The sequence below is a fragment of the Canis lupus genome, chromosome 31 (assembly GCF_011100685.1).
Source record: "Canis lupus familiaris isolate Mischka breed German Shepherd chromosome 31, alternate assembly UU_Cfam_GSD_1.0, whole genome shotgun sequence".
NCBI lineage: Eukaryota > Metazoa > Chordata > Mammalia > Carnivora > Canidae > Canis > Canis lupus.
In genome coordinates this window covers 38,371,695-38,398,792 of record NC_049252.1, presented here as the reverse complement: position 1 = coordinate 38,398,792, position 27,098 = coordinate 38,371,695, and the positions used below count along the sequence as shown (strand labels likewise).

Genomic DNA, 27,098 nt, shown 5'->3' with positions numbered 1-27,098 from the left:
GTCCCCTGGCAACAGTCATAAAATTTGGGGCACCCGACGAGTGTGAGCTCCTTTCTGTGTGACACTGATAATTGCAGTTTCATGGGACCAGGAACTCAAGCTTCCCTGGCCTCCAGAGCTGGGTGATCAAGAGGTGTCCTACCAGTGACAGCCATAGAAATCAGGGCACTAGATACACACGTAAAAGCTCCCTTCAGGGAAATGCTGGAGCCCTGGAGCACAGCAAAGACAGAGGGTGAAGGTGGCGCCCCAGTCTCCGTCCACAGAGAAGAGTGTTCCAGTAGGCTCTTGCTCTCAGGCTGGCCCTCTGATACAAGCAGGTGAGCCTCCTTCACTTAAGTCTGGTACAATCCGCGGGCTGCCTCTGAGCTGGGCCCTAGGGTGGATGAGTCCCAGTGTGCAAGCCCTTTAAGGGGAGGTCTTGTAGGTTGCTCCTGGTCTTGTGGGCCTCAGGATGTGAGTCCCATGGAATTTTAAAGTTAAGTGTTCTGGGGGCTTGTCTATCCATGGGTATCTTAAAAGTTGGAGTGCTGCTGTGTTTTGTATATTCACATGCCATCCTAAGTGTCAAGTCTTTTGCTATTTTTAATGTGTATTGTTTTCTTAGTAAGTTGTAACACTTTATATGATGTAGCTGCTAGTCTTTTGTTGGATATTTTGTAAATATTGTCCTATAAACTATGGCTTGCCTTTTTTGTTTTTAAGATTTTATTTTTTTTTAATTTTTATTTATTTATGAGAGGCACACAGTGAGAGAGAGAGAGAGGCAGAGACACAGGCAGAGGGAGAAGCAGGCCCCATGCACCGGGAGGCCGACGTGGGATTCGATCCCGGGTCTCCAGGATCGCGCCCTGGGCCAAAGGCAGGCGCTAAACCGCTGCGCCACCCAGGGATCCCAGATTTTATTTCTTTCAGAGAGAGTAAGTGCAAGAGAGCAGGAGTTGGGGGGCAGGGGAGAGGGAGAAGCAGATTACCCCTATCGCAGGGAGCCCCATCTCAGGACTCAATCCCAGGACCCCAGGATCATGACCTGTGCCGAAGGCAGACACTTAACTGACAGAGCCGCCCAGGTGCCCTGCTTGTCCTTTTTAAAAATTGTGGTAGGAAAACATAATTTTATCCTCTTAAGAATTTTTAAGTGTACATTATGGTATTCTTAACAATATGCATGTTGTACAGTACAGCTTTAGAACTTTTCTGTTTTGTGTGACTAAAGCTCTGTATCCCTTGAATGGCACCTGCTGTGGCTTGACTTTTAATCTCCATCAGGGTCCCTTCTAAAGAGCAGAGGAGTTTTTAATTTCACTGTAAGTCCAATTTATTTACTCCTAAAATATTTCATGCTTTCTATGTTTACAAAATCCTTGTCTAAGGAAAATGAGATTGCTAAGATTTCCTCATATGATATAAATCATATACTCTTCTCGATGACATATATGTGGTCAACCCCCTGTGTGTGTCTGTGTGCTGATCTCCCAAGAACACCAGTCAGATTGGATCAGGGCCCTTAGTAACCTCATTTTAACTTAATCTCCTCTTTATAGCCCCTCATTATAAGCTTTTCTCCCCCCCCTTTTTTTTCCATTTAGTGTGTGTTGGGGGTTCATTGTACACTCTTCCATAGAGGTTTGCATCTTTCCTTGTTGTAGCAGTGAAATACTCCATTGGTAGATAACATCATTATTTGACTGGTCCCTTATTGATAGATATTCAGGTGAAATTTCCAATGTTTTGCTATTACAATTAATTCTGAAATGAATAGCCTAATGCATGCATCTTTTTCTTCTGTCACTAGAGTAGATTCTGGGACAGGGTTGCTGGGTCAGCGGTTGAGTTTATATTTCATTTTGTGTCGTGGCTATTTTTTACACCAGTATTAAAAAAGCGTTTTTAACAAATTAACCTTCTCAGGGAGTCAGCAGCATAGTTTGTGCAGATTTCTCTGATCCTGTTAGAGGTTTTTTTTGTTTGTTTGTTTTTGGTTGCTTTTACAGTAAACCCGAAGCTCTGTGCATGTGTGTTTTGTAAACAAAAACAGAGAGGAGCCGGCGGGAAAGGTTCCCTCCGCTCTGGGGAGCGCTGTCGCTGTAGTGCCACCTCGCTGACAGCAGGTGTCGCTGTTGAATAAGGGTGTGGGTGGGCGGCGGTGGCAGGGTCAGGTCCAAGGGCCCTCCGTGTAGACCACCTGCCCCTCCCAGCTGTTTGGGAGGTGAGCTCCCCTTCAGGGTTCTGGGAGGACAAGTGCCGTCTTTCCTCTGCCTTGCTTTCAGGCCCCCTACTCCCTCCCACCCTGCAGTTTGTAACTCCTCTGCTTTAATTTTTGGGTTTGTTTTTTTTTTTCCTTATAATAATGTGGTTTGACTTTAGACATGAAAACTGGACTACGTTTCAGATGACTAGGTGTGTTGGGCCTGGCGAGCTGGGTTCTGGGTTCCCCTGGGCCCCTTCTCCCAGCCTGCTGTCCTGGAGAGACACCAGGGGACTGAGAGTCTGTATTGCCACATCCGAGGGGCTCAGCCTTCCTGGTACTCCTGCTCGTGCTCCTGGGATTCCGCCCTCCTGCACACGTTTGCTGGGTGCCTCTCCGAGCCCGCACTGCTCCCTCCCTTCCCCGCCTTCTCTGGACTGGGGACTCTGGACTCCCTCTCACCTGTACCTGCTCTGGTTCCTGGGTCAGGGTTTCTCAACAGCAGCTGTTGGCAATTTGAATGAGATCATTTTCCTTGTGTAGGACTTATTTAGGGTGGAAGGCTGAGTATTCCTGGTCCCTTCCCCCTAAATGGCAGTAGCATGCCCCAGTCACTGTGAAGACCTGGCAGGGACACCTGAGTCCACAAGTGTTCCCTAGGAAAACTGCTCCAGCCACTTCCCTCAGTCCTCAGCGGCTCCATCTGTTCCCTGTGCACGTAAGTTTATACTGCAAGTGTTTCTTTCCCCTGAGCTTCAGACTGGTTTCTCCAACCACCTGCCCATTCCCTCTACTTCTGGGTTTTTAAAAGATTTATTTTGTTTTTTATTTTTTTTTAAAGATTTTATTATTTGAGACCTTGTGCAAGAGCGAGAGAGCACCTGAGCAGGGGGAGGGGCAGAGGGAGAGGGAGACACCTCTCTGGGCGGGGAACCAATGTGGCACTTGATCTCAGAACCCTGAGATCATGACCTGAGCCGAAGGCAGATGCTCAGATTGAGCCACCCAGGTGCCCGTTTTGCACAGCTTTATGTTGTATGTAGCGGTGTATCATTTATTTGCATTTTTGTTCCATCGTATGACTATACCACAATCTCTTGATCTCTTCTATTGATAGATATTTGGGTGTTGTGTTTTTTGTTTGTTTGTTCTTTGTGTGTGAATAATGCTCTATGAATTCACTGCATACATACAATGGGGTCAGCATTAACAAATCAGCATTAACAAAGAATGAAATCTTGCCATTTGTGACAACGTGGATGGACCTTTAGAGCATTATGCTAAGTGGAATAAGACAGAGAAAGACAAATATCAAATGATCTCTCTCACGTAAGGAATCTAAAAAAAAAAAAAAAAAGAAAGAAAGAAACAACTCCAGATAGTCAAGGTTGGTGGTAGCCATGGGGGGTGGGGGCTAGCAGTAGACAGAGTAGGTAAAAGTGGTCAGAAGGTACAGACTTCCAGTTTCTGGAAGTCCTGGGCAGGTAATGTACAGCATGGCGACTATAGTTAATAATGCTGCATTGTACATTTGGAAGTTCTCATCATAAAAAACAGTTTGTGACTGTGTGTTGGTGGCTGTCAACTAGACTTACCATGCTCATTTCAGTATACAGATACCAGCTCCTTGTGTTGCACACCTGAGACTAATACGGCGGGGCCTTTCTTGCCTACTGCGGGCTGCGTCTTTCTATCACCTTCTTCACGGTACTCTTCGGTATCCGAAACACTCTGTTCACATCTGTTTCCTTATTTCCTGCCTGTCTTCCTTCACTACAACATAAGTTTATTGATGGCAGGGACCTTGTCTGTCAGCCCCTGCGTGTCCACTGGCTAGAGAGTGCTTGGCAGACAGCAGCATAGCTGACAGCTAACGGTTGGCCACTTGTAGTCCTATTGGCTCAGACCACTGCCCGAGGCTTTGTACTGCTCCTCAAAGCTCCAGAGGGCCAAGAAGAATTGTCACTATGTACTTTTCAGTACATAAAATTATGTAGCAAAAGAGAGAACACGGGCTTTCCAACCAGCTGCTGGAGCAGTATTTTCATGGCAATAGTGAAGTATTTAAATTGTGCTGTGTTTATCAGGTTTAGATTCACTGCGACATTTCATCAATGATTTTTTTTTTTTAAGATTTTATTTATTCATGAGACTGAGAGAGCGAGAGAGAGAGAGGCAGAGACACAGACACAGGCAGAGGGAGAAGCAGGCTCCATGCGGGGAGCCCGATTTGGGACTCGATCCCCGGGCTCCAGCCAGGCTCACGCCCTGGGCTATAGGCAGGTGCTAAACCGCTGAGCCACCCGGGAATCTCCCATCCGTGACTTCGATGAGTTCTCATGCTGCTCTTGCTTCACGCTGTTATCCTTGGTATACGTCTGCTTTCTCTGTCTCTTTAGGGAGAATGTGAAGTGTTACAGTACCAAACTGCCTAATTGCATCCAGAGGTATTTCATTTCCCCTTTTTCTTCCAGAGGTGGATTCCTAGGGGGGTCATTAATAATTTGTTCTGAGTTGCTCTGCACGGCAGCACGTTGGTGGCTTCCTAGAATCGTAAGTGTTTCTGCTGCCTGGATTCTTGGACACATCTCTTGGTGCACACATGTGCACACTTTTCTGTGTGGTTATACTCCTAGAAGAGGTGCATAGGATAAGGTATGTGGTGAGGGCATAGAACCTGTATGTGCCCTCTGTGCGTGCACCCCTCTCCCAGCACCCCCACATGTGTACCCACTCAGAAGCTCTCTGGACCCCATCCTGTTAGGGTTTACGGGGGGTTTCCTCCAGGGGGCCTGAGATGACGCATGGACTCCATTGCCAGCCCTTCCCCCTCCCTGGGGTGAGGGGTGGGGTGGGGCCTGAAAGTTGGGAGCTTCCAGTCCTTCTTGCTCTTTCTGGCCTCCAGCCCCCACCCAGGAGCCATCCAGGAGTCCACCTGCATCACCTCATTAGGACAGAAGACGCTCCGAGTGCTCTGGTCACTTAGGAAGTGAGGAGGGCTTAAGGAGTGCCGGACTGGGCCCTGGGGGGCTGGGGACAGAGACCAGGATGGAGATTTTCTATTATTTCACATGCCCCCTTTCTCCTTTTTCTTATGTATTTTGATTTTGAATTTTTTTGTTTGGTAGTATAGGAGGAGAAACTTTTATTTTTTCTGCTTAAATATTAGCATCATTTGTGGAAAAGACTGCCCTTTTACCTCTGTTGGGATTAGGGACATTGACCCCTATACATTCAAAAACATATGTCTAGCTTTGCCCAAAAACTTAACTACGAGTAGCTTGCTGTTGCCTCCAAGCCTTATGACCGTGTATACAGTCGGCACATGCTTTGTATGTTATAGGTCTGCGCACAGTGTTCTTAAAGAGAGGCAGCTGGAGAAGGAAGGCTACTAAGGGAACAAGAAGAGGGGGGCCCGTTGTTTGCACAGGTTTGCTTCCGGACACTCTCCGTCCTGGTCCCTTGGTCCACTTGACCCACTTCCTCACTGTCACACGGCCTCACCAGAGCTTAGTAATAAGCCTTGATACCCCTAGGTGGAGTTCCCAACTTACTCTTCTTAGAGTGTCTTGGCTGTGCTCACTTGTTTGCATTTTCGTATATCTTTTAGAATTGTCTTGTCGCACTCAAAGAAGAAGTCCTGTTGGGATGTTGGCTGAGGTTGTACGGAATCTATAGACCTGGTTTGAAGAGGGTTGACAACTTCATAATGTTGAGGGTTCGACCCATGAACTTGCTCCGATTAGTCTTTAAAGCTCTGACAATTCTGCTATGTTACAGATCTGACATCTTTTAAAAACTTATTTCTACATTTTCCCATTACGATTGCCATCTTTTAAAGATTTTTCTAGCTTGCTCATACATAGAAGCACAGTTCAGTTACATGTCTGGACCTCGTAGTCAGCAGTGGTGGCAAACACTTTTTCTTACAACGCCTCTTGACTCTTCTGGACTTTGTACGCATAGCACCTATGCGTAATGGCAGTTTGACTTCCTCTTTTCTGAGCCTTATGGCTTATGTTTATTTGGCAAAGATTTATTAATTTATTAATTTTATGTCCCTTCAAATAACCAGTTTTTGGTTTAGTTTATCTTCTGTTTATTTGGTTCTTACTAGACTGGCGATGTCGTCAGCACTCGGGCCCAACAGGAAGTGCATCTGTGGCCAGATTCCTCACTCCCAGTGGCCACCCTTCTTGCCCTCGACTGTTTTCATCTTGTGCTCTTTGCTTTTCCACATTTCTGTGTGGCTTTGGTTTCATTTTGGAGCTTTCCATATAAAAGATGAGGAGGCCAGGACTTGAAATGGCATTTCTTAGTGGCAGGGCTGGGCCTCATCTTTCAACAGCCCCTGACCTTTGGAAATTGCTGCCAAATGCTGCTGCCTACTTGTTTACACGGAGTGCTCAGATCTGACAGCGTGGAGCATCACGAGGGGGCTCACAGATTTGGTGGAGTGGCCCTGGGGGCCAGCAGCCTGCCTATCTGAGCTCCATGAACAGAAAAGCTTGTGACGCCTCTTAGAGTGATGGGAAATACCATTCACTAGGAAAATAATAGACTATGTTTGATTTATGAAATTGAATCAAAATAACTAGCGGGAGTATTTTTGAAAGATAATTACCCCACCTCCTTTTTTAAAAAATACTTTATTTATTTATTCACGAGAGACACAGAGAGAGAGGCAGAGACACAGGTAGAAGGAGAAGCAGGCTCCATGCAGGGAGTGGGACTCCAGGATCACACGCTGAGCCCTGAGCCAAAGACAGCCACAAGACCACTGAGCCACCCAGGTGTCCCTGATAATTAGCCCTTTTGTTTCTTCATTTGTAAAACAAGAGGGTTTATACCTTAAAAATCCTCCTTTTTGCTGGTATAGAGTTTATATAGTCTTTGTTAGAAATGTAACTGGGATGGGCACGCACTTTGGGGGAAACAGAATTTTAATGTGTACTCTAATTTTTAGTTTTATATGCTTTTAAAAGTTTTGTTAAAATGCTAACCTAATGTTTATTCTATTTCATAATGGTTTTACTTTTTCATTTTATAGAATTAACACTGAATCCTCCAGAAGGAATTGTGGCAGGTAAGGCACTGAAGTTAACCTCTATATAATCCACTTCTAATCGCCACTGTTGCCTTCCAAGTTAATTGTGGATTTTTTTCCCCCCTGCAGGCCCCATGAATGAAGAGAACTTTTTTGAGTGGGAGGCACTGATCATGTAAGTTAGTTATGTGTAACTAGTTTTTGGACTTCAGACCTTTGAGGCTGTTTAGCAGCGGGCTGTGATCAGAAGTGTCCATTTAGAAAAAAGACTTTGCTCATCTCTTGAATTTAGTCTGCTAGTCTGAGAGCAGAAAAGAGCACAGATGTGTATCCTGAGAAATGTTTCCTTAGAGCCTGTCAAAGGTTTACTCGATTTCATTTTTGTAGAGTTTTACAGTATTAAGTTTTGAATGTTGTGTGGCTGTGCAGGGTGAGCTTCAGACAGTGTCGGGGGTTTTGACTTCAGGAAGTCCCTAAGAGCTCAAAGCTTTAAGGAGGAAAGGCCCCTTAGGACGAGGGGCTGGGATGTGGGAGGGTGTGTTTGGCGGGTGAGCCTCCAGCCCTGCGCCCCATGTGCACTTTCCCCACCCCTCCCCTCCCTTCTGTGGAGCTTCTCCTCTGCTGCTGCTTCTTTCTCTGGGCACCTCATCTGGCCTCCCATTGCCCCTGACCCCAGAATGTGGCTTAGATCTGAGGCTTAGTGTGGTTTCTGGCCCTGTTGTACAAAGATCAGGAGTGGATTTCTTTTTTTTTTTTTTTTAATATTTTATTTATTTATTCATGAGAGACAGAGAGAGAGAGAGGCAGAGACAGGCAGAGGGAGAAGCAGGCTCCATGCAGGGAGCCCGACGTGGGACTCGATCCCAGGTCTCCATTATCACACCTTGGGCTGCAGGCGGCACTAAACCGCTGCGCCACCAGGGCTGCCCAGGAGTGGATTTCATACTGCACTTTAGTGATGTTACTTAGAAGGGGCCAAGATGGACCCCTGATTCTAGAGTGTTCTATGGTCCTATGAGCTAGGCTCTTTGTTTGCCTTCCTTGTACTTTAGATGTGCAGTTTTTGGCCATCTGTAGACTTACTATATTTTTAACAAAATGTGGTTAGTTAAAATATATTAAGTTGAAATTTATCCCCAGTCTCCCACTTTTTTCATTAGTAAAATCGATGGTTCAATCATTTGGCAGGTGTTGGGATTGGATTTTTGTTGGCTTGAGAAACACTGTATGGGAGGGGCCAGGGCAAGCGTGCACTTCAGACATCATCACACTTTGTGAATCTGCCCAGTGCCTACATCTCATTAGTTCTTAATGCTTTATGTGTTTTAATTTTTATGTTGAAAAAGGTTTTATTTATTCACTTGAGAGAGAGAGCAGGAGCTGGGGGGAGGCAGAGGCAGAGGGAGAGGGAGAAGCAGACTCCCCACTGAGCAGAGAGCCAGACCTAGGGCTCCATCCCAGGACCCTAGGATCAGGACCTGAGCTGAAGGCAGACGCTCAGCCACCTGAGCCACCAGCCAGGCGCCTCGATGCTTTATAAGTTTCAGAAACAGATTGCTGCTACATGTTGTCTGTGGAGGTTAGATTAATACATGGAAATCAATGAGAAAATGAAGTTTTTTTGATAAGCAAAATATTTTAAAAATCATCAATAAATACTATCCAGAGAAAATACAGCAAGCACAATGTCTCCTGATAATTTGTAATACTCTACTTGCTTGAGCCTATGATGCCCATTATTTTCTGTGTGTTTAAATATTTTTGGCATGAGGATGTCTTTACAATCTGTATTTGTGTCTCAACTGCTATTGTATCTTTTGTCTCTGAAAGCAATACAGTGGGATGGTGAGTCCTGCTCAGCAGTGTCCTATGTCTAATGGAACATGGCATTGTCCACTGTGTCAGCCATAGATCCTTTTATTTTTTAGGAAGCAGAGATTCCATCACATAAACTTGATTTGTACCCCCTTTTTCCATTTTCTGAACCCCATGTATTCTCTCTGTGTTCAGGCAGCCACCTGTGCATGCCACCTGGGCAGCCAGCCTGGTAGAGTACATGGGTTGTTGGAAGGCTTGAGCGCACAGGTCAGTGGGCCCCTGGCAGGGCTTCCATCTTGCAAGATACTGCTTGTGCCCATCAGCAGACTTAGAAGCCTTTTATTTATTTATAGCTCTTTATAAATCTTTTTATATTTTTAATTTATTTTTATTTTTTATTTTTAAAATTTATTTATTTAAAAAAAATTTTTTTTAGAAGCCTTTTAAAGGGACATGTGAGCCTTCCTGTATGGTTTCTAAAAAAGTGTTAGGCTAACTAAACTTGTTAGGGTAACTATTACTAATTTTAGATGAACACTATAAAATTAAAACCAATATTTTGAAAACACACATTAGTACTTAGTTGCAAAGGCAACAAAAGCAGAAATCAAGTAGCATGTCAGCTGAAGCTTCTGCATAGCCCAGGAAATCATGGACATAATGAAAAGGCCACCTACTGATTGGGAGAAAATATTTGTGATTCATAGCTCTGATGAGGGCTTAGTACCCAAAATATAAAAGGAACTCACATAACTCAATAGCAAAAAAATAAACAATCAAACAATGGGCAGAGGATCTGAATAGACATTTTTTTAAAGAAGACATCCACATGGCCAATAGGTACATGGGAAGGTGCTCACCATCACTCATCATCGGGGGAATGCAGATCTGAACCACAATGAGGCATCACCTCACACCTGTCAGCGTGGATATGACACAAAAGACAAGAAACACAGGATGCCTGGGTAGTTCAGTGCTTTAGCGCCTGCCTTCGGCTCAGGGTGTGATCCTGGGGTCCCGGGATCGAGTTCCGCATCGGGTTCCCTGCATGGAGCCTGCTTCTCCCTCTGCCTGTGTCTCTGCCTCTCTCTCTCTGTCTCTCATGAATAAATAAATAAAATATTTAAAAAAAAAAAAAGATAAGAAACAAGTGTTGGAGAGGATGTGGAGAAAGGGGATCCCTCGAGCACCATGCAAGCTGGTGCAGCTGCTCCTGAGAACAGTGTGGAGGTTCCTCAATAGCTAAAAATAGTTTCTTGAGGAACGACCCAGCATTTGCACTTCTGGGTATTTACCCCAAAGAGAGTGAAAACACCAATTCACAAAGATACCCGCGACTCCTATGTTCACTGCAGCATTATTTATAGCAGCCAAGACATGGAAGCAACCTGAGTTGCTCTCTACCAGTGGATGAATGGATAAAAGATAGAGTGTGTATACACATGTACGTGTGCACACACACGAGTAACACCTATAAAAAATGAAATCTTGCCATTTGTGAAAACGTGGATGGACCTTGAGGATATTATGCTAAGTGAAATAATTCAGAGAAAGATAAATACCATATGATCTCACTTATAGGTAGAATCTAAAAAACAAACAAACAAAAAAACAACCCCAAATTCATACAGAGAACAGGTTGATGGTTGCCAGAGGTGCTGGGGGTGAGTGAAAAGGGTGAAGCAGGACAAAAGGTACAGACTTCCAGTTAGAGAATAAATCTGTCTGGGGAAAGGAACGGACGGCATGGTTAGTATGGTCAGTAACGTTGTAGTAGGTATTTGAGTCTTCGAGACAGTAAACCTTACAGGTTCTCATCACAAGAAGTTTGTGACTTTGTACATAATGAATGTTCACTAGGTTAACTGTGGCGATCACTGTGTAGCGTCTACCGGTAGTGAATCCTTACGCTGTACACCTGAAACGTAATGTTGTGTGTCAGTTATGCCTCAATTAAAAAAAAGTAATAAGAGCTTTTTCAGTGCTTTTACATTTGAAGAAGGCTTTTGCATTAGTATGGAGTTCCCCTGCCTCGGGGTTTGGTGAGCCTGTGGGTCTTGGTCCTGTTCCAGGCTCTTTTACAAACAAGAGGCCGTTTACAAATGTTCTTAAAACGTCTATTAAGGAATTAACTGTCCTCCCATTGATCGGTCTCACGTTGCTATTTTGGCAGACAGCTGGCTGAGTTTTATTCCTTATGATAGGTTTTCTTTCTCTCTTTTTTATTCTTTAATTGTCTCCGGAGTGTCCTCCGTACTGGTGTTTCTGAGACTACGCTTGCCTCATTTCCTGGGAGGCACAGAGCTGCCACGTTCGTAGCACTGCTAACCCGTGGGGCCTCCATCTCTTCTTGGCTGTGTTGTAAGGAAAACATCTTTTCAGGTGCTTGGGCTGCAGGTACTGAGTGCCTCTTGCCTGAGGATGCAGGTGTGTCCTAGGTGACCCCACATCTCCCCGAGAGAACGAGAGAACGAGGTGGAGGCTGTATGATGGGAATGCAGCAAATTAATGAGCAAGAGGAGAACGAAAGAATAAAATTGCCATAGCCTCTTCCCTGATGAAAAGTAGAAGGCAACTCTGGTGTACCAGGCTGGCTCAGTCAGAAGAGCGTGCAACTCTTGATCTTGGGGTTGTGAGTTCAAGCCCCATGTGGGTGTAGAGAGCGCTTAAATAAAAACTTTAAAAATCAGTTAAAAAAAAAAAGTAGAAGGTAGCTCTGATGCTGTCAGCTGAGCTTATGGTGGAGTTTGAGCGTATGGCCAGGAAGAGGGCCGGGACTTCCCATCAGTCAAAGAGATGGGGGCCATGGGGCTGCATGGCCGGCATGGCCTCATGCTCTCGGGCCAGCCACGCTTCACTTGTTGGGATCATCATCCTTTTTTTTTTTTTTTTTTGTAATAATAATAAATTTATTTTTTATTGGTGTTCAATTTGCCAACATACAGAATAACACCCAGTGGGGATCATCATCCTTTTAGACAAGTGGCATCACAGTCCGCCTCTTCAGGTCGAGTCTGTGGCCTGTGCGACCTTGTTGCCCTGGACTGTGGGTGGGGAGCTGAGGTCCTTGCCTGCACACGGTTGGAGGCTTCCGTAAGAACAGGGAGCTCGGTGCTGCAGGCCGGCTGTCTGTCGTCGTGGCTAGAAAAGGTGCAAAGGCCTCTGGGATCGTGCGGCCCGGTTCTGTCCTCCCCCAGCGTTCTTGGAGCAGCTGGCCTTAGTGATCTCCCTGCCTGAGCCACCGCCTAGCCGCTGTCCCCTCCAGGCCAGAGGCTCTGGCAAAACGAGGAGCTTCCCTTCCCTCCCGGTGCTTGGGGACCCTTCGCTACTCCCCCACATGTCACAGCCACGGGTACGAGGAGCCCCGGGCTGTGCTCCCCCTCCGTCGGTGCTCAGCCTGGGGGCCAGACGCAGAGGTCACGGTCGAGGTGGCCTCCGTCTCCGCCGGGCCTGCTCCCTGCGGAAGGCCGTCCCGCGTGTCTCCTGGCGGTGCCGCGCCTGCTGACAGAAGCCGTGGCACTGAGAGAGCTGTCCTCCTCCACCGCGGGCCCGGGGGCCTGGCAGCAGCCCTGTGCAGGAGGAGGTCTGTTGCCGCGCTCGCTGCGGTAGTGGAAACATCCTTGTCCGCCGTGCCGTCCCGCGTGGGAATGCCACGGCAATTCAGACAGAATCAGGATCTGGCCTGGAAGGGAAGCTGCTGCGTGCCCGTGAGCAGGAAAGCAAATGGGGACAATGGGCATGGACCAGTGTTGTCACTGGGGTGATGTCATTGCCCGCCCCTCAGGACACGGGTGGTGTCAGGGGACAGTTGCGGCTGGTGCAGCGGGCGGTAGCGGAGCTCAGTCCCCGCATCTCGTGGGAGGCTGCCGAGCGCCTCGCTGCCCGACAGCCGCTCGCAGCAGCACGGGCCTGTTGGTTTCCTGATGACTGATGATGTCGAGCGTCTTTCCACAGGCTTACTAGCCATGCATATGTCTTTGGTGAACTTCAGAACTTGTGCCCATTTTTTAATTGGGTCGTCGTCGTCTTATTGAGTCATAAGAATTCTTTATATATTTTGGATACAAGTCCCTTTTCAGATACGCGATTTTCAGATACTTTCTTGCAGTCTGACTTTCCTTTTTCATTTTCATTTTTTTTTTTTTTTAAGATTTTTATGTATTTATTCAGAGAGAGAGAGAGAGAGAGAAGCACAGACACAGGCAGAGGGAGCAGCAGGCTCCATGCAGGGAGCCCGACATGGGACTCAATCCCGGGTCTCCAGGATCCCGCCCTGGGCTGAAAGCAGCGCTAAACCACTGAGCCACCCGGGCTGCCCTCCTTTTTCATTTTCTTAATGGGGTCTTTTGAAGCTGAAAGGTTTTTAATTTAGATGAGGTGCAGTTTAGCAGTTTTTTTCTTTTATGGATCATGCTTTGGTGCCATACAACCCAAGGTTGCAAAGATTTTCTTTTGTGTTTTATATTTGTAGCTCTCTTACATTTACCTTTACATTCTTGATCCATTTTGGATATGGCATCCAGGAGGAGTCCAACGTCATTTGTGTGTGGCTGTCCAGTTTCCTTGACACCTTTGTCAAAAATCAACTGACCATAAATGTAGGGGTGTATGTTTGGGCTCTGAATTTGGTCCCATTGATCTGGGCCTGTGCTGCCCCCACTGCCACACAGTCCTCGTTCCTGTAGCTTTATAGGACGGTTTGGAACTGGAAAGTGAGTCCTCCATTTTGTTCTCCTTTCTCAAGATTGTTTTGCCCCTTCGTGGGTCCTTGGCATTTCCATCTGAATTTGAGGGTCAGCGTGTCGGTTTCTGCAGAGAAGCCAGCTGGGTTTCCCCGGGGATTATGTGGAGTCCCTGGTCACTTTGAGGACTGTGGGCGTCTGCACAGTCTTGAGTGTCTGGCACGTCTCTCCACTTTGTTGGGTCTTTTCAAATTCCTGTCAGCAGTGCCATGATACATTTTTAATTTGTGAAAACCCAGTTTTGGGGACAAAAATGTGAATTTATGCACAGAGAGACAAGCTTGGAGAGTGACCATACTTACTGTGTCTGCCTCTGCCTTGGGGAGGCGATGCTGGAGGGGGTGGAGAGGGGGAGTATTCTGTTTTTATTTTATATACTTCATTTATTTGAGTGTTTTCCAACAGACTTTTCTGGTTCAAGTCAGTTTAGGTCGTAAGAGTTGTTGTCTGTCAGGACTATGAAGTTCCTGGACGGTAGACTGACTTAGTCCGCTCTAACTGTAGGTCGGATACGGTGGATTTCAGGTTCTCAGACGTGTCTGGAGCACCGAGTCCCCACCTTAGAGACCGCCTGCAGCCTCCTTTTGAACAGGTTCAGTCCGGGCCGGTGACACAGAAGAAAGCCTGTGTTTGCTCCTGCTGAGCTCTCCCGCGGCGGAGGGCGACGAGACAAGGTCACGAACCACTGTCGGGCTGCATCTGCCGAGCCCCCCGCTCCGTCCCAGCGGAGCCCCCCTGCTCCTCGCCTCCTAGAGCCCGAGCCGCCTTTCCTGCGGGGCTGTGGGTTCCCGGCGCCCCCACCCAGAGGGGCCTGGGGCCCTCATGCTGCTCCTTCTGTCACTGCGGGGGGTGAAGCCCAGCAGCTGGAGGGATCCGAGGCCAGGAGCACAGGGCAGAGCCGCAGTGCTCTCCCTTCCAGAGCACCCCAGCGTGGGGGGGCCGTGCAAGCGGGGGTGCTAGTGAGCCGGGGGGGCCGTGGGGGGTGGTGCCATGCTGGTGAGCCGCTTTCCCTGAGCCTGGGCGCCGGGTGCAGGGAGGTGACGCCCGTGCTGATAGCAGATGCCCTCCTGGCCCTCGCGGGGTGCTCTGTGGGGTCCCGGCCCCGGCAGGGTGTGCCACCGAGCAGCAGGCCCCTCTGTCGCAGCCACGGGGGTGTGACCGGAGAGTAAGCCCGCTCGGTCCCCGTGGCCGAGACCCTCGTCCCAGGCGGGTTTGAGACCTGGTGTCCACGTGTCGGCCGGGTGCCGGGCAGGTGGCTCCCGTCCAGGCCGCCCTCTGCCCCCCGGCCGCCGTCCCGGAGCCACGCCGAGGGCGCAGCGGGGAGGGTCGCTGCTTCGCTTAACTGAGCACCTCTCTGGGTCTTCTCGGGCCCTGCGGCAGGCGCGACCCTGGGTGGCCAGCTCTCGACCCCGGGCGTCCCCTGGGCGGTGCTCGGCCGTCGGGGGGAAGTCCCCGCCCAGCCTGCAGCCGCTCCCGTCCTCAGGCTCCGTCGGGCTCTGCGGGCCGAGAGTTCAGTGAGTAGACGGACAGTGATGTGCAGGCTTTGAAGAATTGACATTTGTTTTCAGTAAATTTGTTTCCTTCCTTCTTGTACTTTGTTTTTCCTGTAATTTTCCCTTCTTGTACCTTTATTTTTGAGATGAGGCGTTTCGTGACAGGGCGGTGAGGCTGTCTGGAGCGTGGCACCAACACTCGTCCCAAGATGACGCCGATTATGCCTCTCGGTCCTGGTTCCGGAGGTGCCCCGAGTCTGCAGGCTCGGCCGCCCTCGGGGCCTCGGAGGGAGGAAACCCTCGGTTCACACCAGTAGCCAGCGAGGGCATTTGAAAAGAGCTTTGATACCTAAGATGCGGGAGCACTTGAGGAAATGTTTGATCATGCTTCCCAGGCTATGGACGACCCAGTGGATTTTTTTTTTTTTAATGTTAAAGAAAGCCCTATTATGAGAAACAAAGAACTGTTATCAGAGTGTTGAGCAAATACCATTTGGCTCATTCCAGAACACTACCCAGACCTTTTGTTCTCCCCTGCCGGGGCCGTGCCAGGAATACGGAGGCATTGGCAAGCACTCCCGACATACGCCAGGGTTGCTTTCGGAGACACTGCCTGTTTGCCCAGCCTTCGGAGTTAGCAGTTTGAACCGCGTTGGGCTCCTAACTCCTGTACCGCCTTAGGACGTCAGCTGCGCCTGTCATCACTGTACTTCGACTTTGCTAACAGTGACGTGAGGGCAGCACTTCCAGACGCCTTTTATCAGGGGCCTGTGGACCATGAACAGGGTGGCATTTATCATCTGCCGGGAGCTCCTGTACTGGAAGAGGCGTGGGATGATCATAAATCTCTCATCTTCAGTCTGTGCTGGGTCTGCGTGCAGAGGAAGAGGCGTCCAGGACAGCTGTCCAGGAAGCGCAGAGCAGGCCTCGGACGGCCTGGTCCGGCAGCCAGCTGGTGGCGGTGGTGGCACTGGTGCTCTGTGCCGCCTGCAGCTCCTCCTCTGGGACGGATGCCCTGCCCGGCACCGGAGTCAGCCTGGCCCCACGCTTGTACCTCTTCATGTGGCTTTCCCTGTCCTGGTTTCATGCCAAGGCTCCGGGCGGTGTTGTGACACTCACCCCTCCAACACAGAGTAGCTATTCACTGTGGTTTTTCCCCAAAGTAGCAAGGACACAATTTTCAGAATCAAGGTCGGTCTCTTAAATAGAAGAAAAAAATTGGCTCCCGAAACACTTCTCGCCTTGTTCTCATTTTGACTATTTTACTGCGGCCCATCCCCCTTTCTGCCGGGGCGCAGTCCTGGCCTCCACTGCACTGGTGCCATCGAAGGCCTGAGCATCCACACCAAGTGATAGGAAAGCCTCTGTTCAGTTTCTTTTTGAAGTTTTTATATTCCTTTAATTGTGGAGATAAACATTGTTTATATTGTTTTGCAAGTTTATGTTATTACCGAATCATAATTTTTTTTTAAGATTTTTTGTTTATTCACAAGAGACACAGAGAAAGATGCAGAGACACAGGCAGAGGGAGAAGCAGGCCCCCTGTGGAGAGCCCGATGCAGGACTCGATCCCAGGACCCCCGGGGTCATGCCCTAGGCCGGAGGCAGACGCTCGACCACTGAGCCACCCAGGCATCCCTGAATCATAATTTTGTTGATTTGAAACAAATTTGTACTTTAAAAAATGATTTTCAAAAAGTGAAAGTTGTTTTGTAATAAATATACTTCGGTAATTTTTTTTCCTGTGCCTTACCTTGTATTCGTTTTGGAAGGCGGCACGTCTGCCGTGTTGAGCTGCTCCTGCAGTGGCTGGGCCTGGGTCTCCTGGTGCCGCGCGTCGTAGAGCTAACACTGGTCATGGCTTGGAGAGACAGGCCTTTCTAAAGGGACCTCTCCGCTCACGCAGAGCCGGTGGTAGCTGCCACTGTCTTGGAGTCTTCCGTTTTCCAAAGACTTACACAGGCAGCGACTCTTGCACATTCATAAGTGAGGTTTGTGAGGGAGGAATCTTTCCCTCCTGAGCTGGGGGCTCTTCCTCTCTGCTGCCTTTGTGTCTCACACGTGGCTCAGGATAGTGTTGATTTACATGTACATTTTAAAGTTTGACAGGACTTAGAAGTGGTTCAGTCCGTTTCTGCCTCTCTCCGTGTGATGAGGAGGGAAGCCCGGGCAGACGGGCATGCAGGTGCCCGGTGACTGTGTGTTCAGGTGACCGCGCTGGCACGGGCTGTGGCATGTGGCACGGCTCTGCAGGCCGGGCTGGCAGCTCGGATGCGTGTGGCACGCCTGGCCTTGTGCGGGAGCCGTAGTCAGTGATCACATGTGTGCTGTCTATCTGTTTCTTGAAGGTTACAAAACCATTCTTAGGCACATGTAAAAATTAAAAATAGCCTTTGAAATAGTAACTCTTACCCCTTCATTTAATCCAATAGTCGTGCTGTAACATGTGCATAATTTATATCTTTATCTTAAAGTGCAATTATAGCACACATACAGAAAAACAAAATCCCTTGGGTCTCACAACATTGCTATTAGTTCTTTATTAATGCAAAACCTGTGCCTGTAATTCCATGTTTGTGCTTGTACCTAAGACTTAAACCAGATTGGGATGGGATGATGAGATGTTACTTTCCCATTCAGAAAAATGTACTAGTGCATCACTGTTTTTTACATAATCCTTTCATGTGCATTTGTAAAGCAGTAGAAATTTCCTAGCTCCTTCCTACAGTGGGCTGGACATGGAAAACCACTTGACTTGAGTGTTTCTGTCTCCTAGGGGCCCAGAGGACACCTGCTTTGAGTTCGGTGTCTTTCCTGCCGTTCTCAGCTTCCCGCTGGATTACCCATTAAGTCCCCCAAAGATGAGATTTACCTGTGAGATGTTCCATCCCAACAGTAAGTGCTCTGGGGAGTGGTTTCCATAGCACCAGGCGAGGCTTGGGGTTGCGTGTGGGTGACAGGTGCTGTCAGTGATGTAGGACATGGAACAAGTTATCTGTGTTTTGACCTGTAGCCACTTGGTCCTGGTGGTGTTGACGTCAGTTGAAGGACGGTGTAATGTATATGAAGAAAAGTGCCATCTGACCTGTCCGCTCCTCCTTCCAGCGGGTGGGTAGAGCGCTTTGCCAGCCTCCGCCAGCCTCCGGCGGTGTGGTTAACAGTGGGGACCACTCAGAGCAACCTAGGTTTTCAACCACAGGGCATTGGTTAACTAAGCTGCACTAGACCATATGTTAGAATGCTGCTTAGATATTTCAAATGCTCTAGAGTGATATTTAATAATACAGAATGACACTTGTTCTATATCAAATGATTGAAAAGCAGCTTACGTTTAATCACACTTGTTACAATTTACTTTTTTCGATAAAAATTCACATGTAATGTATATAACTGTAAACGTAGCACAAAAATGTTGGAAGTGATCTTTTTCAATAATGGGATCTTTTTTCTGTCTCTAAATCTTTTTTCTAAAATAAACATGTATTTTAAAGGGGAAAAAAGGTCATTAAATAAATTTACTGGACTTAAGTTGGCAGAGTGTCTAGTAGTAGGGATTGGAATTCCTGAATGGCTGTGGTTGTTTATTTCTTCCTTTTATAAGAGGGGATTATAGATAAGAGAATTAGTAAGAAAATGTGTTGTATCTTTAATGATCATATTTAGTATAATGTTCCTTTTTATTTTTTTATTTTATTTTATTATTATTTTTAAAGATTTTATTTATTCATGATAGTCCCACAGAGAGAGACAGAGAGGCAGAGACACAGGCAGAGGGAGAAGCAGGCTCCATGCAGGGAGCCCGATGTGGGACTCGATCCCGGGTCTCCAGGATAAGGCCCCGGGCCAAAGGCAATCGCCAAACCGCTGCGCCACCCAGGGATCCCAATGTTCCTTTTTATAAACGGTGATTGTCACTAAAAATCATGATCTTAGTGGTTGTGGAGAAGAAAAGTAAGATACACTGGTAGAAATGAAATTTTTTCTTACTTGAAACTGATTCCTTTCCCTATGCTTCTCCACATATAAAAGAGGTAAAGGCTAATTTAATCCATGAGAGCGTTTATAGAATTTTCTGAGCCTTTGACACCCCCTGGCTTACAAGCGACCCCACCCGCCCTGCAGTCCTCCCGTAGCCTGCCTGCCTGAGCACCTCCACGCAGGGGACCCTGCCCAGACCCCTGCCCCCTTCCCCCTGCATAGGGTCACAGGATTGCCCAGCTGGGGAGATGCTCCCCTGCTCCCCTGTTGGACTTGCTGTCCAAACCCTCGTTTGGAACTTCTTGTGTCCCGCTGATGTTACGTGTGAGCAGTTTGCTCCTCAGGGGGACCGTTTTGAACGCAGTTACGTATGCACGGTAGGTGCTCAGAAACCCTCCTCTCGAGAAGGCTGGCCGTGAGGTGGCGGCGGTCGAGGTTGGGTGGTGCGAGCGTGTGGGCGTCCATCATACTGGGATGACTGGCCTGTGTTTAGGATTTTCTTTCAGGCAGAGTTTAAAAATCTGTTACGATAGAGTTAATTGAAAAAGTTAACAATTTTAAATTGATTGTAAAATGTGACTATAAAGAGGATTGCAGGCAATTACAAAATAATGAGATTGTATCGAAGATAAGCACATTCTTGAGAATAGTGCCTGTGACATGCTGTCAGAGACCTGTGTGGTCGCAAACTGATGATTTGATCGTGTACCCAGAAGAACAATGACGTTTTTCATGTTAAAATAATTGATACAAGTAGCTTTGAAATTTGGCCTTATTGTAAGTGGATATGTTATTTTTATTTTGTAAAAATTATTTTTGAGAACTACTTAGTAGGCTCAGCAATATCATAAAAATCGGTCAATCCATAAATACTTAAAAATAATTCATATTTGCAGAGACTTGCTGGATAAAGGGTGAACAGATAATAAAAGGTAGGGGCTTGGACCATCAGGAGCTCCCAGTCTGAGGCAGGGATAGATGTGGATGAGAAAACACAGATAAATGTAAAACCATACCGGGAGGCCAGGGGGGTGCCCTTTGGAGGTGGTGGTTGAGCTCAGGGTCTGCAGGAAGAGCAGTAGGAGTCACCCAGTGATCTGTGAGGTGGGGAGGGTCTAGCACATGCAAAGGCCCCATGTAAGGAGCAAAGGGGATGGACCAGGTCAAGTTGGTCAGTAAGAAGGATTTTGGTATTTGTGCCAGGGGCAGTGGAGATCCACTGAGGGAGTCGGAGAGCGGGAGGGAGTAGCATGGCCAGTGTGGTCTTTAAGGGTCACTGGCTGTGGAGTAGGGGACAGATTGCAGGGCGGACACCAAGGTGGTGGGCCTGCGGAGAGAGGGGCCAGCAGCGTGGAAACAAGCTCGGGCATTGACAAGGGAGGGGTTGGCTGGGGAGTTAGAGGGAGGCTTGGGTCATGAAACTGAGACACCCCACCCCGTGAGACAGGAGGGGGCAGGGCTACAGCTGCTTCTCTGTGTTCCTCGGGTGCCGCCGAAGTTGGAACCCTCATGGCAGAGAGACTGTGCAAGCCAAGGGTGCCCAGGCCCCTCGGGCGTCCTGCCGTCCACGACAGACTCACACATGTTCCTTTTGCAAGAAGTCGCACAGGTTCTGGGTAGCCAGAGAGCAGAAACTGCTGGATGGGGTGGACGGAAGAACAAGGAACGGGACACCAGAGAGGCCCGTAGAGCCACTCAGCTTCCTCAGTGGTCGTGGGGTTCTGAGCTCATGAGTGAAGGGGAATTAACGTAAATTTATTCTAAATTGTCGATTGTTAAAAAAAATAAATAAATAAATAAATAAATAAATTGTCGATTGTTTCTATCATTGTAGCTCACTGGTCTTACAGTTTTATAGTTGAGTCTGTCCTTAGCACACACAGAACCATCTGAGGATCTGCCTGTGTAAAAGAGAAGTGACCGGTGCTGCTGTGTCCCCAACAGGACTGAGCGCACACCGCGAATTGAAACGCATTTTTCTCTACCCATACCGCGGGGGTCTGGTTCCTGATGCTGCGTGCTGGGATGGGTTAGATTGGACACGGCCGACCTCCAGAGGCACGGGGGGCCGGCTGTCCCCGGGAAAGTCAGGGCACCTTCCTCCTTGATGTTTAAATCATCCCTGTTGCCTTCTTCCTGGCGCTGTGGATGTAGTTGCACAGTCCAGTTCCAGGTTTTCATGGTGGAATTAGGAAAATCTCAGAAACCATTGTGGAAATTATTTTGAGTGATCTTAGTACTTATGAGTTATTTTGCTGAAATATTTCACTGTCAGGTAACCATTTTATTTAGTGCCTTTAGGTATAGTATGTAAAAAAAAATAAAATCCCTGTGAAGGTAGAACCATCTGGGGTGCCTGGGACCAGACAGATGGGCCTAGAGCCCGGTCAGTGAGCGAGTGGCGCACCTGGCCGTGTGGCCTCGGGCTCTGCTCCAGCCATGCAAACAGCTTGCTTTCCGTGTCTGCACCGTTTACCCCCTTCCCGTGGTGGGCCCGGCCCAGCGTGGGGCCCCCGGACTCGTTCCCTGGGCTCACCTGCTGTGTTCTGAACCCTGCAGTCTACCCCGATGGCAGAGTCTGCATTTCCATCCTTCACGCCCCGGGCGACGACCCCATGGGCTACGAGAGCAGCGCCGAGAGGTGGAGCCCCGTGCAGAGCGTGGAGAAGATCCTGCTGTCGGTGGTGAGCATGCTGGCAGGTAATGTCCCGAGGCCGCCGGGCCGTGCCGCGGCAGGCAGGCAGCACAGTGGCTGCGTCTCCGTCCTCCTGTGGTTCTTCATAATTCATTTCTGGTCGTGGTTTATTTACATACGCTGTTTGCTGCTTTCTCGTTGAATTGTTTGTATGTGCTTTTCCAAGTGTAAGCACACTTCATAATTACAGCTTCGTGTTGTATGTGTTGTATGTTGACCACAATTAACCGGGCTCCAGGCCTCAGGCATAGCGACCGTGGCGTGGGTGTTGATTGGGGCACCTGCTGTGTCGCAGACGCTGGGTCCTGGAGTTTCAAGGCTCAGGGTGCCCTAGACCCCAACTTTAAGGCCTGCTTTCTGAAGGGACTTTCCACATCCACCCGTGGTTGCCTGTCACCCGTACATCCTGAGATGGAGAGACACAGGGGCTGTCGGGCGGGTTTGTTTGGGATGAGTTTAGAGCATGGAGGAGATAACAAGGTAAGGGGGAGCAAGAGGCATTTGGGGTGAGGCATCTGGCTCTCGTGGGAGTCCTGCCAGCACTGGTTCTGGCTCGGGCCCAACCGGGGGCAGGGGAGCCCTGCAGAAGTGTGCTCACCTGGGGCCCGAGCCCCCGTGGGGATGCCAGGCCCTGCAGCCATGTGCCTGTTGGCCTGGGAGGAAAGGATTTCCAGCGGGAGGGTGGCCGCGGGCCGCGAGGAGGGCTGTGCTTGGGAGACTCGGGCTCACCGATGTGCAGGGTGGCTCCCGGGTTTCCGACCTCAGTGCCTGGGTAGAGGGCTGCTATCTCTGGGGACAGGAATCCAGAGGCGCAGGAGTGGGAATGTCCATCCTCGGGGGCTGTCCACCCTCAAGAGCTGCTCATGGAGGTGAGGGTGCGAGGTAATGTCTGCATAGGACGGTGGTGAGGGGCAGGGCAGACAGGATGAGAAAGGGCATGTGGAAGGAGAGGGCTCCTCACAGGAGCCTAGGGAGGAACGATCTAGAAAACACGGAAGAAATGAAACGAGGGAGAGTTGGAGGAGGCCGATCGTGCTGTGGGAGGCCCAGAGGAGGAGGCCCGGGAGTCCCCGTGGGCTCCTGGTGTCCCGCGATGTCAAGGACCGCCGTGCGTGCACATGTTCGAGGTTGGAGGCACTCAGCTCTCCAGGCACTGAGTGCGTCAAGTGAGGGTGTGGATGCTCACGGTGTGTGGGCCCCCCAGACTGTGCCCGGCTGGTTCCGCTGCCTTCACATGTCGGCTGTAAATCATACCATGACCAACGTTTTTGCTATAAATTCTTTTATTAGAAATTTTTATTTATTTTTTGTATTTTTAAAGATTTATTTACTTATTTTAGAGAGTGGAGAGAGGCAGAGTCCCAAGCAGATTCCTAAAAGGTTTCAATGTAGGGGTGCCTGGGCGGCTCCATCGATGGAACATCCAACCTTTTTTTTTTTTTTAAAGAATCTTTTTTTAAAGATTTATTTATTTATGAGAGAGGCAGAGACACAGGCAGAGGGAGAAGCAGGCTCCCTGCGGGGACGCCGATGGGGGACTCGCTCCCAGGATCCCGGGGTCACGCCCTGAGTCAAAGGCAGATGCTCCCCTACGGAGCCACTTGGGCGTCCCAGCATCCAAGTCGCGATCTCAGCTCAGGTCTCCGTCTCAGGGTCGTGAGTTCAAGCCCGGTGTGGCGCTCTCCTCTCTGGGTATGGAGCTTGCTTTAAAAAAAATAAAAGGTTTTAATGTATTCCTCACACACTCCCTGAGTACGTTTCCTGTGCTCTGAGCTACCTTCCAGCCATGTCACCACACCCAGCTCGGCCGTGCCCTGCCGCCCACTGGCGCCCTCTGTCCTGGCTTTAGGAGGCTGTGAGCCGTCTGGGTCTGGGGAGTGGGGCTGTCACAGGTGCTGGGTGGGGGTGGGGCTGGCTCGCTCCGCGCTTGCATGCTCCCTGTGGCAGGCCTGGCCAGGGTCCCCGGAGCACACCCCCTCTCGGGGCCTGCAGACCGCCCAGTCCTCCACCTCCCTTGTAGCACTGAGTTTGGAAGGATACAGGTGTGGATGTTCATGGTGTGTATGGGCGGTATCACCGTGTCCTCTGCACACCCGGTGCCCTGCACTAGGCCTCACGCACACGACCTGGTGAGGAACGGTTGTGGAATAACGGGAGGAACGGAGACCCGGTGGCCGCGGAGGCAAGCGCAGCCGGGGGTGAGGGAACGGCTGGGGTGGTGCGGGCAGCCGTGCTGGGCTCTGGGCTGCCTTTTCTGCTCTGACCCAGCGCTTCACAGGGCCGTGTTCCAGCTCCCGGCCCCGCAGGCCCCGGCTGCCTGTCTGCGTGTGTCCTGGTCTGTCTGTAGCACCTGCTGGGGTCAGGTGTCCACCAGGCCTGACACTGACCTCATGTCCTCTGGCCGGAGCTGGGGGCGTCTGTAGCCCACTGTCTGGTGGGGGCCCGGTGTTTCTAGAGCAAGACACATGACGCAGGTTGGCTCTTTGAGACATTCGAGAGGTGAGGATCACGAGGTGGGTCTTTGTGCCTCGTGCGCGTGTCCCTGACATCACGTGGCTTCTCAGCCCCCCTCCCTCAGGCAGGCTCCTGTCTGTCTCTGATAGAGTGGACTTCCTTCCGCAGGTGTCACACACCAGTGGTGCTCACTTGCTTCTGGGGCGCAGCTCCGGGACGACCGACGCACGGGGTTTTTCAGTGGAATGGAAGACCTCGCCAGGCCCCTGCCTTCCAGAGCCCTTTTCACACTGAGCGCGTCTCCTTCTCTTTCAGAGCCCAACGATGAAAGTGGCGCTAACGTGGATGCTTCCAAAATGTGGCGGGATGACCGGGAGCAGTTCTGCAGGGTCGCCAGGCAGCTGGCACAGAAGTCCCTGGGGCTCTGAGGCCCACCCTGGCGCACACGCAGACACGGCGCCCAGCCGTGGCCAGTGTTTCTCTGCTGAACACCTAGTGACAGTGACACTCTGTGCTGGTACCAAAAAAGGCAAGCTTGCAGAACCACAGCATCTGTTTTTTTCCCTACCTTTCCCGCTCCAAACAGGCTTCTCTTCTGAAATTATGATTCATGTAGGATGACAGCTGGATGCAGTTTTACCGTATTCCTGGCAAGGCGGTTCGGGTAGATGGTGAGAGCCGTCCCCGCCTCCTCTCCCTGCCGGAGCGGAGCGCCCACGGTCAGCGGCTTCCCTTTGGTCGCGGTTGTGAGGGCGTGTGTGCGCCGCACTCCAGGGGGCTAGAACCAGTAATGCTCCTTCTGAAGAAGCGGCCGCGCAGCCAAAGCAGAGGGGGGCGGGACGGCTCTGCAGGGGCCCCGTTCCTGTGTGTCCAGGAGGGGGACGCAGCTTCGTTCCCGTGCTTTATAGTACTTCATACGTGTTCTCCTTATAATCTCGTTACGTCTTGTTTGTTTTGTTTGTTGTGTATCACAAACTATAGGAGTTTTCAGGAAATAAATGCTTTTTAAAAATATGGATTAATGAGAAATGGGATGCATGAGAAAGAGAGGTTTACTGCTGGGTATAAAGACTGACTTTCTTCCCGGTCACGTTCAGCCAAGATTTACAGTGATGTCCTAATTGACTCGCACGTCACTAGGGCAGGAACACGCGAGACTGGAAGTTGTCGTTTCTTCTGGATCCGTAGGAGTTTCTTTTCCATCCAGACCCTGGGAGCTCAGAGGTTCCGTACCCTGTGGTGGCAGCAGGAACAGTAACTACTGAGACAGAATTGTTCTTGCAGCTTTGGTGTCGGAAGGGAACGTACAGCCTTAATGAGAGCAGAGCGCAGAGGCGTGCCTTATCCCCGACCTTGGCACAGCATGGCGTGGGGAGGGGGTCTCCGGACCCCAGGACCCCCGGGCGGAGGTGGGGCACTGAGTTGTGGTCTGTGACCTCGCTGCAGCCCCGAAGCCCGCCAGCGCCAGGGGATCCGCTATAAGCAATACCAGATCTGTTGCATGCAGAGTCAAATATTTGGCCTGTTCCAGACAGGCTAGGTTTAAATGGGAATTTCTATTTTTTGAAATAAGGGACCGTCTGTCTGTAAGACATTCAGTAGGCTACACTCGACGTCATCCCTTCCCTCCCTCGTACGCAGGGGTCCCGTCCTGCTGAAACCTGACCTTGTTTCTCAGTGTTGACAAATACTGGCGGAAGGGGCCCATCCACGCTGGGCTTCTGTGAGGAAACCAGATTCTTCTGGGGGGGGGGGACCATTTCAGATTTGACATTCAGTACAAGAACCTGTATTTGGAAGGGCATCAGGAGACGAGAGGTTTTGCACCCGGATAGTATTTGTGGGCCTCTCCACCCGGAGGGAAGGAGAGGTTGGCGGGGCACGTGGTGAGGACAGACCGGCGGGCGGGTCAGCAGGGGCCCGGGCGGGGGCGGGGGCGGGGCCTTCCATGGAATCTGGAGAAGGAAGAGGAGTCTCTTTGCAAACAAAGTATTTTTATTCACTTGTATTTATTAAATGGAAACAAAGAAGCTCATGTTGTCCTCTCTCTGGTGGAGTTTAATTACTATGTTAAAAATAAAGATATATTTTCCCCCTAGTCTGCTGGTATTTTTCCTTGTTGAATTTCATGTAATCCCGTGACAATCCAAGGCCCTTCGTGCGGGGCCGCCCCAGAGGCCCCACAGCGGGGTGACCCGGGAGCCCTGGGAGCTCCCCGCCGCCCTCCGCCCGCGCGCCCCCTCCCGCCCGAGTCCTGGGGCCCCAGGGGCCGCGGGTGCAGGCGCGCTGTGGCCAGCCTCTCCTTGGAGTGCGGCGCCCACCGGGCCGTAAACCTGGCGGGGGGAGCCGCCAGCGGGGCGTTGAGGCCACCCCGGCTCTGCAGACATCAGAACGCAGGCCACACGCCGACTCTGAAGTGGCCGCTGCTGTTGACCCGCCTCCGAATCGGGTTCCTGACGGCGAGGGCGAGGCTGGGGCCTGCAGGTGCCTTCCCGGGGCCGCCTCGGTGGGGGGCGAGGACTGTGGCCGCCCTCAGCTGGGACAGGGGACTCCCCGCGCCGCCCTCGGCACCGCCCCCGTGTGTCCCGCTCTGCTCCACTCAGGGACCCCGGGTACCCGCCGGGCATGTCCCTCCGCCTCCTCCGCTCCCACGGCCACACTACCTGTCCTCCCCTCGCCAGCC

The 27,098-nt window shown here is 50.1% G+C and overlaps 1 protein-coding gene across 7 annotated transcripts in view; it reads left to right on the top strand.

Annotated features, from left to right (window-relative positions):
* UBE2G2 (ubiquitin conjugating enzyme E2 G2) overlaps positions 1-25,433 on the top strand; it is a 37,312-nt gene extending 11,879 nt beyond the window's left edge. For 3 of the 7 annotated variants that reach the window (XM_038581638.1, XM_038581643.1, XM_038581640.1), the window contains exons 2-6: positions 7,239-7,274; positions 7,365-7,410; positions 18,065-18,183; positions 21,826-21,966; positions 24,731-24,955. In XM_038581638.1, the coding sequence (XP_038437566.1) occupies positions 7,239-7,274; positions 7,365-7,410; positions 18,065-18,183; positions 21,826-21,966; positions 24,731-24,843 (455 nt within the window). In that variant the 3' untranslated portion in view covers positions 24,844-24,955. Of the gene's footprint in view, positions 1-2,731; positions 2,907-7,238; positions 7,275-7,364; positions 7,411-9,295; positions 9,321-18,064; positions 18,184-21,825; positions 21,967-24,730 lie in introns of those variants that run through there. The other 4 variants (XM_038581639.1, XM_038581637.1, XM_038581642.1 and 1 more) reach the window with 4 other exon arrangements.
* The last annotated feature ends 1,665 nt before the right edge of the window (positions 25,434-27,098 follow it).